This window comes from Leptopilina boulardi, unplaced genomic scaffold, assembly GCF_019393585.1.
Source record: "Leptopilina boulardi isolate dan_hultmark-lab unplaced genomic scaffold, ZJU_Lbou_2.1 LbouV2_278, whole genome shotgun sequence".
NCBI lineage: Eukaryota > Metazoa > Arthropoda > Insecta > Hymenoptera > Figitidae > Leptopilina > Leptopilina boulardi.
The window spans coordinates 4,264,929-4,278,170 of record NW_026137838.1 but is presented as its reverse complement, the minus strand read 5'-3'; the positions used below and the strand labels follow the sequence as shown (position 1 = coordinate 4,278,170).

At 29.3% G+C, this 13,242-nt stretch overlaps 1 protein-coding gene across 1 annotated transcript; it reads right to left on the bottom strand.

Moving 5' to 3' along the window:
* Positions 1-99: 99 nt before the first annotated feature.
* On the bottom strand, positions 100-13,086 carry LOC127281994 (uncharacterized). The gene is made up of 11 exons (XM_051306042.1): positions 12,375-13,086; positions 10,435-10,539; positions 8,549-8,687; positions 6,238-6,405; positions 5,593-6,112; positions 5,091-5,516; positions 4,479-4,997; positions 4,221-4,409; positions 1,475-2,331; positions 959-1,402; positions 100-885 (listed from the first exon to the last, which is right to left on the bottom strand). The coding sequence occupies exons 1-11, from the start codon at positions 12,386-12,388 to the stop codon at positions 691-693; spliced, it is 3,576 nt and encodes a 1,191-aa protein (XP_051161999.1). The 5' UTR covers positions 12,389-13,086; the 3' UTR covers positions 100-690.
* Positions 13,087-13,242: the final 156 nt, after the last annotated feature.

The window sequence follows — 13,242 nt, the reverse complement described above, 5'->3', positions numbered from 1 at the left end:
ATTATGAAAAATTGAGAAAATTATATTCCCATTATGGATAAGGAATAGGAATAGAAAAAAAAATTTTTTTTTTTTTTTTAAATGAAATAAGACCGTGAATTAGCTTGCTAAACCTTTTCACAGTGTTTACTTCACAATAAAACGTCGTACACGTTGTTTCATCCATCCATACAAAAAAGACCTTTCTTGGTGCAGCCTATACACGGTAACATATCGTTTTATCTTACACATGAGATTCAACAACGATCGAGTAAAAAAGCCGTCCGCGATTAACACGCGGTAACAAGGGAAGTTAAAATATACAATACATTGTTATTGCGATATAGCTATTATAATCTAATAATCTCTAGATTCATAACGTAGAATCTCTTTATATATAATATATATTTTATAAATAATAAATAGGAAGTGTCAAAGGAAACGATGTTAATAGCACAATATTGTGTCTATACACATTAAATTTGCAAAAAAAAAAAAAAATTTGTCTTTAGAGAGAAAGATAGGCTTTTTAAAGAGATATATATATGTAAGTGACAAGTTAATTATAAACGAATGTGTCAATTATTTAAAAAATAATAATAAGTAATAGTAATTATTAAAAATTATAATAATATTTAATGATAATATTTTTATTATCAGCTTGATTGATTTGGCATTGTTGTCTAGAACATTCTAGCGGTGGCGCAGTGGTCAGTGCAGATCATCTACCCAAGCAGTTTCTAACGTTTCGATCATTGAACGAACAAAGGCCATCTCCTTTCGTGCATTCTCCAAAATTACCCGCGGATCCTGTGACGTGCATCGCAAAATATTTGGCGCCATCACCATTGCCAAATTATTCGCGTCCATTTTTGTTCGTGCCACCACTTCCGATCGTGCGAAAATCTGCAATAATCCATCAATTTTTTAAATTTTCAAATAAATTATTTAATTAATAATAAATAAAATTATTATATACCTGAAGAAAATGCACGAGATGACACAAAACACGACGATTAAGATCGGGAAGTCGCTCGACAACGCCAGCTATATTAGCGGCAGAAATTTCAGGATCATCGTGACGCATTGAGACACATTCGGGATAAAATGAATCGGGTATAAGTGGCTCGTAAAGTTCACGAACCCATAATTTTAAAAGTGATGCAGGCGCATGTGCATCCTGGGAAGCTGCCAATATTGCACCGTCTTCAAATCGATCAAGACACGATTTCAATGCGCTCACTTCATCGGCATCGGCTGACACACGAAAGATTCCCTCCGTCACTGTACCACCACGAACTAAAACCTGTCGCGTCAATGTTGTCTGAACCCATGGTAAATCTCGTTGTGGAAAACGATCTCTCTGCAGGGCCATCACTTCCGATAGAGTCGCACCAAACATAGAGGCTCGGAATATTTGCAACTGTAATAAATATAGAATTCAATTAATACGAAAAAAGTTAAAAATAGACGTAAAAATTTATAATCAACTCACTCTAGCCTGATCAATGTCCTCGATGGTGGCTTTTCGCGGTTGTCGTTTACCATGCGCTCCTATTCGTTGAAGACGTCGACAAGCGACAGTCGCATAGTGACTAACTTGCACGTGAATTGGCCATTTTGCAACTTCGGGAAATTGAAAATTTGGATCACGATGTCTATTCATATAGCCCTCGAGATATGGTTCAAATGTTGCACTAGGTGGAACAAATGCAAGACAAACGGCCATTAATTCCCAACCTCTACGTAAACTTTCTTTACGTGGATTTTCTGTGGTTTGGCGGCATATTTGCACATAGAGTTCATCGCGCAATGGTGGCTTTGAAAATGCCGTATTCACAATATCCATTGCAACACCATCCAATGTCATGCCAACATTTGCCTTACGATCACCCATATAAACTTGTACCAAACGAAATAAATTGCAGGCCTCGCGTTTCAATAATTTCTCACCGTCAACGACGACCAGCATCGGTTGTGGTATTGGATCCTTTGACCAACTTAAAATATCCCGAACGCTGAATTTCTTTCTAAACAATAATCTCAAACCTTTTGGTCGTCCACAATTTAAATTCAAATTATCCTGAGCATATTTCTCAATATCACCACCGCTTGTATTGTCATCACGTCGCGCCTCATCATAATCGGTTGTATCAAAATTTCTCCCCGAAATCACCACTGGATTTGGTAGAGATATTGGTCTTGGTGTTATTGTTTCACGTGCCTCGGATTGAGTGACATTTGTCGGTGGTGGCGGTGGTGGTGCCATGGGAGCCGTTACCTGAGGCCTCGTTAACGTGTCAGCTGTATTGTAATAAGTCGCTAGGCCCGCTGTATCATAATTCGCAAGATCTAAAAAAAATAATTTAATATTAACTAGCAATATTAAATGCGCGCAAGCGCGCCAAATTGACTGTTTCATTATTTGTTATAGAGAAATTAAAAATTAATATTATCAATAATTATTTAAATTTAGTAGAATATTATTCCATATTAAATGATAAAAATAAAAATTATATGTTTATAGGCCTCAGATTATTAATTATTAAATTATTAAATTTTAAATTCAAAGTCTTTTAAAATTCAATTATTTTCCAAATTTTCAATTTAAAATCAAATGAAATTCAATTATTACCAAAAATTTTCCATTCAAAATCAACTAAAATTCACTTATTTTCCAAATTTTCAATTTAAATTCAAATAAAATAAAATTATTTTCTAAAATTTCATTTCAAAATTAATTATCAAAAATCAACTAAAATTGAATTATTATTTAAAATTGTAATTGAAATTTAATTATTTTCCAAAATTTCAATTCAAAATCCAAGACAATTCAATTATTTTCCAAATTTTTAATTCAAAATCTTTTAAAATTCAATTATTTTCCAAATTTTCAATTTAAAATCACATAAAATTCAATTATTATCCGAAATTTTAATTTAAAATCAACTAAAATTCAAATATTTTCCAAATTTTTCTATTGAAAATTAACAAAAATTCAATTATTTAATTATTTTCCAAAATTTCAATTCCAAAATTAACTAAAATTCAATTATTTCCCAAAATTTCAATTCAAAATCAAAAAAAATTCAATTACTTTCCAAATTTTTAATTCAAAATCTTTTAAAATTCAATTATTTTCCTAGTTTTCAATTTAAAATGAAATAAAATTCTTCAATTATTTTCTAAAATTTCTATTCAAAATTAATTATCCAAATTTTTAATAAAAAATGAACTTAAATTAAATTATTATTCAAAATTTCAATTAAAATTCAATTATTTCCCAAAATTTCAATTCAAAATCAAAGAAAATTCAATTATTTTCAAAATTTTCAATTCAAAATCAACTAAAATTCAATTATTTTCTAAATTTAAAATCAAATAAAATTTAATTATTTTCTAAAATTTCATTTCAAAATTAATTATCAAAAATCAACTAAAATTGAATTATTATTTAAAATTGTAATTGAAATTTAATTATTTTCCAAAATTTCAATTCAAAATTAATTATCAAAATTTTCAATAAAAAATCAACTAAAAATGAATTATTATCCAAAATTTTAATTGAAATTTAATTATTTTCCGAAATTTCAAATCAAAATTAAAGAAAATTTAATTATTCTAAAAAATTTGAATGCAAAATTAATTGAATTTTCAATAATTTGAATTTAAAAGCATTTAAAATTTAATTATTTCTAAAATTTTCCATCGAAATTTTTTTTTTTTTAAATTTAATAATTTCAATTATAACTCTAAGGGAATTCAATTATTTTTATAATATTCTTTGAAAATTCAACTATCTGAAACCATTTTTCAATTAAAAAATGATTATCAAATTATTGTATTTTGTCTGTAATTTCTAATAAATTTTTTAGTGAAAACATATAAAATTTTAATTAAAATCACTTGAAGTTCAATTAATTTCTAAAATCTCAATTTTAAATCTTTTGAAAATTCAATTAAATTTAAAAAATGTTTTCCAAAAAATTTTTTGATAAATTATTTTTAGTTCTGTAAAATTTTATTATTGTTTGAAAATTAACAATATCTTTTGAAATTTAATTATTTCTAAAATTTTCAAGTTTAATTTGACACAAATTTGACACGTTATAAGATTACTATTCAAGAAACACGTGAAATCATAAAAGACCAACTTCAAGTTAGGACAGAAGGACAGACCAAGCATTTTATTATTATATAATTTTTCTAAATTTTTTATTTTTCAAAAACAATTTTCATACCTGCATAGTGATCTTCGAGATATTCTTGACTCGATGAATCTCCTTGATTGCTGGCGGCTTCATCGTCCGCGAATTGATCATCTGAATCGTCATCACCTCTCCCTCGGAGTTCACTTGCTCTGCCACCTTCTTCGTCTAAAGAATCATCGCCCTCTTCTGCCAATAAAGGATCTCCAAATTTGTAACAACCTGAAACAATTAATAATAATGTAAAAACAATTATTGGAAAAATAAAAAAAAATTTGAAAAATAAAATACCAGAAAGTTTCGCCTGTTGGAGAATGTAATGTTGGAGAGGTAGCAAATGATCGGCGTCAACAAGAAGATTTCCATAATAGGGTGATGGTGGTGGACTTGGATTTCCGTTGCTTCTTTTCTTCTTCCCGTTATCAGCTTCCGTTTGCGCTTCCGGCTCATCTTCAACAGCACTGTTACTACTACTGTGACTACTATTACTACTGCTTGTATTACTGCAAAGTCGTTGACGCGAAGGATCATGAGTTTGTCCAACCAAATATCGTTCGTGCATAGAATCATCATCCTTTTCATGTCTTCGACTCTGCTGCTGTTGCTGCTGTTGTTGTTGTTGTTGCTGTTGCTGTAATTTTTGCTGCTGCTTCTGCTGTTGCACAAAACTATAACTACGAGCCAAAGGCTGCTGTACACTAGAATCTATTGAATTATTGCACGCCGTAGTTCTTCGATAATCCCTTTCTCTCTCACGTTCCGAAACTTCCAAACTTCTCTGTTTCGATACATTCCCTAAAACGGTCGTACCTGAAATTTTAATAATTATTTAAAATTATTATCTACAATTATTATTTACAATTATTATTTAATCAAATAGAGTATTAAAATAAGGATTCACACCTCTCGCTAAACTTTTCGATGGCTCGTTCCTGTCGGTGGATATGGATCCATACATTTCACGGACATTTGCCTCGGAAAGAGAAGCTGAACATCCATGATGTCGCCTACCAATACTACCAGTGGTTTCCGGTTTACTGATATTTCTTGAATGACCCGAACTTGGATAAAATGCAGGTGCATTCGATTTATCGAAACTATTGACTCGCTCCCGGTGAAGTGATTCACGTTCTCTATCACGAAAACGACTACCAGTTTCAATAAGGGAACCATATTTTTCCGTCTGCGGTTTATGGCTGTAACACGCTTGAATTTCTGGTGGACGATACGGTGCCATTTCCTGTCTAAATCCACGACATTCCATAACTGTTTCTCGATACGGCGATGTACTTGGCTCGGGTCCATATGAACTTCTACTACTTTCTCTACCTGGAATTTCAATAAAAAAAATTTTCTTTATCTTCAATCAATATTTTTAAATATTATATTATTTAAATATTCTCACCATTTTTACTCTTGTCTAAATCTAAATTTCCAGCTCGTGACTGTGGTTCAGTGAATGTTTTCTTTTTAAAAAGTGGAGTACTTGTCGATAATGACAATCCAATTGGTTGTGAATCAACAGTGGAGAGGATTTTTTGATTTTTTACACCCTCTAATGTTCCACTTTTGTGAGATCTAATTTCTAAGCTACCGCTAGGCTGTCTGGACGAAGATTGTGAGGAAATAATTTGTTGTTGCGCTACGGTTCGTTGTTGATGTCGATGAGGTGAATCTAAAAGTCTATAACCAGTCGATTCTAATGATGTTCGACTATGAGACACCGAACTATCGCTTGATCGTCCGGAATCTTGAGAATGATTATGATGTCGTCGTGTCGTTGGTTGCTCATGATGCCTATGATGATGTCTACTATTATGATGATGATGGTGATGATGTCGTCTTGAGGACGGCGAAGGTGATGGTGGTGACGTTCTAAGATCGATTCCAGCTCCGGTACTCAAACCAATGGGCTTATTTATTTGCTTAAAAAAAAGAAAGAAAAACTTTAATTAAAAATAACAAAAAAAAAAATTAATTAAAAATAAAAAATTAATTTAATTATTCTAATTAAAAAAAAAAATATTCAATTTGATTTAATTGAAAATACCATATTAGCTGCCAAATTAGGTGCTTCATGATGATTAAAACGTCCTGTTCGACCAACAATCGGGGTTTGAGTTTGCGTTGAAACGGATTCCTTCTTTCTTGAGTCATTTTGCTTCTGAGAATTAGTCGTTCCTTCGCCACCTGCTGGTTCTGTGTTCTGCTTCAATGTCTATAAAAAAGATGAATCATATTCAGAAAGCCGAAATTCATTTTTTAAATTAACCATCAATTTTGAAAATTCACAAAAAATATTTTTTTTCAGTAAAAAATTAAATTTACAAAACTGAAAATAAAAATGATAGATATCTACGAAAATTAAAATAAATACTTGAAAAAAAATATCAAATACGTAAAAAAATGATGCGGAAAGAATAAATTTCTAAGATATAACAACGGCAATTCGTAGCGATTAACATTGTCATATATATACACGAATGTGGTAATTGACCTGATTAATAATTGTCTCAATTTGTAATAATTAACTCGGTTAATTTCGAAATTTCAGAAAGTTCATTTCGGAGGCAGCTGCATTTTTATCGTACATATAAATGTGAAACGATATATATGTATATAGAAGCATTTTCAAATTGGGACGAAGGACAAGGTTTTAACGATCCTCACTGCACTCCCTCGCCAATACTTTTACCTATAGAACACTCCAAAGTCATAAAGTAAAACGTCCGCTCTGAGAAAATATTACCACTTAGTTTTTCCGCTTTGACAAAAGAAAAAAAAAATTTCGCTTTTAATTTATTTACTACTATACTTCTTATTATTTTTTTCAATTAAAAAATACCGAATATATATTTTTCCCTATAACTTCAAATTACTTTTTTTAAAAATATACAATTTTTATACAATATTTGTCATTTTATTTCATTTGAAAATATCCACTTTCATTTTAGAAGAGGAAACACATTGAATTTTTCAAAGGAAACAGTTAAGTGATTTGTCATTGAACCGTAAGCAAAGACTTCTATGGATGAATTCACACGCTTTCTATCGACATTATTATTACAGAAAAAGAGGAAAAAAAAAAAGTGGCGTAATTGAAAAATGATAAACGCGTTACGTTATTCTAATTTACTTGTGCGATTAAGAAAAAAATGTATAACTTGGAAAATTGAAAAATATTAATATATTCTGCAAAATTCAATTTGTAAAAATTTAAATTATATTTATTTATTATAATTAACTAAATAAAATTTTCTTTCCAAGGGGAGATTTCTCGGAAGTTTCTAATTTCATTTTAATGCCATGATCCAGAAGGAAGCTGTGCATCTGGGTACTTTACTCTCCAATATCTCTTAGCGTATGACTAATGCAGGATCCTAAACATTTCGTAGATGTACACTACGATACAGACCACACTTTTTCATCTGGCTCTGTGATCACCTATTTATAGCAACACCAGAAACCAAGATGGTAGCTTACTCGCATTTCCACCTCTATGCCAAGTAGGCACACACATACTGCCGACGGATAAAGTTCAAGATTCAAAAAAAAATATTCTAACCATAAAAGGCGAAAATTCTTCAAAAAAAGAAATTTTTAATACAAAAATTATAAAAAAAATTCCCAAATTTATAGAAAAATACTTTTTGTACTCTTTTACAAATAAAGATTTTAAAAAAATTAATTTGTTTAACAGAAAAATAAATTTTTAAAAATATTTCTTAATTCTCAGTCTCAAGGTAACTAATAAAAAAAAAATTTCCTTGGGAAAAAAAGAATTTGCAGTTCAAAAATAATGCAGAAAGAATTTCAGAGGCCAATCTATTTTAGCCGCTGGGAGACAAATACTCCAAAAATAAATAATTTTTTTTAAACTCTCAAGTTTTTTTTTTTTTTAATAGGTTTCTTAATTTTTCGAGGTTTTATAAAAAAAAATTTTCCATAACAAATAAATAGAATAAGATAAAAAATTATCTAAGATCAATGTATAGTGAGAAAAAGTATTTTTCCATTATTTAAAAAAAAAAATGATCTAAAACGATATTTGAACTTTTCCACAAAGCCCTGATCCTCTATACAGAAATACAAGATAGAATGACGTCACTCTAATCAAACTCGACTAAGCTGAATGATGCCTGCAATTCACCACAGAAATATTCTTTATTGGAAAAAATAAATAAAGAAATTTCAAAATTAGATTATTACATAAATAACAAGAAAAAATAAATGCAATGTTTAGAAAAAAATAATAAAACCAATAGAAATAAATTAAATCTATATTAAAAATTTCAATTAAATTTATAATCGTTTCTTTTTATTCATTATTTTTATTAAATTAAATACAAAAAAAAGTTCACCTGTAATTTCGCCAGAGGAATGATGTCACAATCATTAGGACGGTGCCAGACTGTCTTTTGTGAAGTTGCATTATAATAATAAAATCTCGAAGTGTTTTGATCGAACAGCTCCCACCATTGATTATTATCCGTTTTCTTACTGTAAATAAAAAGAAAAGAAAAAAAAGGCGGTAAATAGACAAACGTTATTCGAAGAAGAGACGAAACAGAGACTTAACAGACCCGTCATTCAAACAGCCAACTGAATGAATAAGAAGTTAACTTGCTTTACGGCAAATCAAATTAATTTAAAAATTCAACATGTTAATTAAATCGTCAAGCTTTATCAAGAAAAAACAAGTAAAAACATATTTTCTCAGTAATTTATTGAATTAAAAACTATAAACTAAACAATTTTGTTTTTAATTTAAATAGAAAATTAAAAATTTTTTTACTCGTTAAAAAAAAATACTAAATTATTTTATGTAAATTTTGTCAAAGGATACTTTTTGATAAAAATTCGCTTTCAATTTCACGTAATGGATAAAAATTAACATTTAACGAGCTACTGGTCTAGTGTATGAATTATAATACACCCGGGGGATTAAATCTCTCGCTATAGCTATATATGTATGAGGTATCTTGACCACGAATGCAAAAGCCCATCCTGCATTTCTGACGGAATTTAATGCTCGTGCACTAAACACGTTGAGAAGATCTGTGTCAGCGATGTTCAACCTTTGACCAGTAGACTTGCTTCCACAAGTATAAACAGTTTCGACGAATTTATATTTTATCAAAAAGAAATATTAAATGAAAATCAATCCACTTTGCCGTTGACGACCAACATATATTAATTATAAATTTATTATCTGAAATTAATGATAAATGCAATTTCAAAAAATATTAATTTATCACTTTTGTTTATAGTTACAACAAATGTAAAATTTCATTTTTAAAAGTATATTTCAGAAATTTATTTAAATTTTCACTATAAAATTTTGATTTAGTTTTTTATTCCGACATTTGACAAAAATTTTATGACTATTTCCTGATTCACGGTCACCTTGAAATAAGAATGAAACGAAAGAAAAAAAAAAAAAAAAAAAAAAAAGAATTTTTCCCCAATAAAACAAAGACTATACAAGAAAAATATATATGTAGGGCGAAAAAGAAAAGATTTGAAAGTTCAGAGTGCCCTTAAGCTAAAGGATGCAGATATACATATATATATATGAAGCTCATGCCTGCAGTCTGGTGAGAGATCGATACCCTATATTCTTTCTTCAAACTTATCATTCCAATATTTTTCATACGTGCTATTACTTTACAAATGTCAAATATCCTATAAATCATAAATTAATTACTATAACAAGAAAATTAATAATAAATTCGAAATTTCTTTAGAATTCAATTACGATTCCTAAATCAATTTTCATTAAATCTCTTTTAGATTCTCTTTAGAATTTTTCATTATTTCTCAATCTACATTTTCTTTCAATTAATCTTAATTTTCATTATAATAAATTTTTTTTTCAATTCAATTTATTTTACTTTATTTTATCAATTAATTTTTTCTTAATTATAAAAAAAGAGAATAAAAAAATTCAAAAAATTTTAATATCTATATGAATCTTTTAACATATCGAAGAATAATAACAACTTATGAGTGAAGCAAAGATTGGTAAATTTACAGAGTACAATTTTCCAGAAATAGCAACGCAAAATTGGAGAATGTTTGCCGTAAACCATAAACAATTTTCGCTTGACTCATAATTGAAAATTGATGTCAAATTCCAGACTTTGTCGATACTAAAATAGAATCATTTGATGTATAATCCTAGTTCTATGAAGAACTATATGTTATTTTCTAAAAATAGTTTATCGGTTTTGGAAAATATACTTACACAGGCACACCTGGTGGAGGATCCCAAACACATTCCCCTGTTGTCAGATTGGCATACATGTGTTCTTTCGTACGTGGTTCGATGATCTCCACCCATTCCATTTTACTGAAAAATTCAAATTATTTTTAACAATAATTCTCTCCATATTGTATATAATATAATAAATATAATATAATAAATAAATCCATATAATAAATTATATCGATAAATATATAATAAAATGGGAAATTTTATAGCATAAAAAAATGAATTTGCTTTTTTAAAGAAAATATAAATAAATATAAGAATTTGTAAAATTGGAAAGGAGGACAAACTTTTGTTGAATATGAAATGAAAGAAACTATTGTATGAAAATGCACTCTTTAAATTTCACTTATATTATAAATGTAAAATTTGAGTAATAAACTGCGAGGGTAATCCTGAGAGAGAAATTGTTCAATTTTATCATATATTTACACATTGTAATTCCCCTTCGGATTTCAAACTCGTATCAGTATATAGTTCTGACAGTCAACATTGACTTCCAAAAGTTTATCATTCCAGTAATTGGGTTATATTCATCGCTTGCCTCAAAATAGAGAAAGAAAATGTGGTTTCAATTCAGATAAAATCCCTATTTCTATATACAGATTTGTATTGGAATTTTTTCAATTTAAATAACTAGTATATTTTTTTAGAAAAAAATTAAAAATTATCTAAATATTTCCCAATAATTTTTTTAGGAAAAATTTATTAAAAGTGCTGATATAAAATGAATATATGAAAGCGCTCCATCATGAACCGCATTAAACATAAAAGGGATGTACTTAAAATTAAGCGAAGCATAAACATAAGGTTGGGAGTACCACTTTCATTGATTCCACTTAAAATTAAATGAAACTGGAATTTCTAAAGAATCTTATAGCTTGTCGTTTATGACTCTGTGAGTGTACTAAATCCTTCATTTCAAATTGTACAGAGAGAAAGAAAAAAGAATTCATGTGCATTATGTAAATTATCCATTTTAATTGAGATAAAAAAAATTATCAATTTTATCACTTCTTTTTTTTTTTATTTACCTATTTGACATTTAGAAAAAGGTCTTAAAATTTTACAAACAGGAATATACAATATGAAACTTTTATTTTTCTGAAACCTATTAAAGAAACATAAACAATTTTCTCAACTATAATTCTTTCTCAACACAAGCAAAATCTTTTACATTTTTTTTTTCTTCAAAGTTACACTTTGACGAGGGAAAGTGCTTCCTTGAAATCAAGATTATTGAATAATAAATTAATCTGAAAAATGCTGGTTTCAAAGAGTTGAAAAAAGTTGTTCACAAGAAAACTTGGTTTCGCAGACGTTGCGATTAATAAAAAAAAGAAACTAAACAATAAATTTTGAAAGATTTAAATACCAAAAAAAAAAAAAAAAAAAATGGATACGATGAGAAAAATGTTTGGGCATGATTTAAAGTGTGAACTGTCACTTTGCACACCCTTTTCACGGTGACAATCGATGGAAATGCAGGCTGCAAAACCGGCTGATGTCATGCTGGTCGTTTAATTGGCACAAATAGTCCGCGCAAATATATCTATGTGGAGATCGGTACGCGAAAGTGCAAAAAAGACGAGCACGACATGGACAAAAGATAACAAGCGAAACAAGTGACAGGAGAGAAAAGAAGGGTGCAGCGCGAGTCTTTATGGGTCCCACCCAAAGCCAAGCTTGCGTTACTTAAGAATTTTTTTTTTATAATTATTACACGATCAACAAATATAATATTTACATTACCAATTTTGATGACTCGAATTATTAAATAAAACTGTCGGCAAAAAATTTTTCACACGTCAAGACACGATAGAAATCACACTGCCGTTATCTTTATTAAATGACGATTTGATTTAATCAGATCTCATTGAATCAATTTTTATTATTATTAACCTTTATACACTTACTTATCGGATGCCATTCTTTTGCAAATGAAAAATAAACTCCTTTTGGAAAATCCGTGAGGATTCACCACGTTCTTCTATATCGCGTCACACTGAATTTTAATGCCACTTTAAACACCGTGACACTTTTTTTCAAAAACTCAACTCCTAATTAACAATGACACTTGAATTTCGCAACTTGCTATGTTTCATTGCTGCAAGTGCAAACAGAAATGCAAATCTTGACTTTTTTCATGACAGAGAATCACTGGCGGCCATCTTCCTCCGGACCCAAACCACGGACCGATCACTACTGATCAACAGATCTAGTTCACAATGCATTTACAATAATTAAATTATACGACAATCCCCGCGGTGCTTATGTCAATCTTAACAATGTATTTTGTCACTTGATAAATGGCCCTGTGAAAATTGTGCTTATTCACAAAATTTAATCGAGAAAAAAATGAAGCTTTCGCTTTCGTCAGCCTTCGCGTTTTAAAATGCTGATCGTGCGTGTATTGGTAGATAGAATTTTTATCTTGACAAGATTATATTCAACACAAGTATTTTATAAGATTTTTATCAAACCTCGTCGTGACATGACGAGTGTTTATGATTTCTGGCACATTTTTCGTTTTGACAATAAACTGTGTCATTCTTAAACGTGAAAGACATAAACTAAAACTCAATTTTCAAAAAAGAGCAGACGACACATTTTTCTTGCAATAAAGAATAAAGTGTGTAACACAGTGCTGCAATTATTATTCTGGACAAGTTGATCTAAATGAACCAATGACAGTGTGGTGAGGTTTTTTCTGATTCGTTGACAAAAAAAGAGTAATGTGACGTGAGCTTTATGTAAAATTTTAAGGTTAGATATCATACCGAC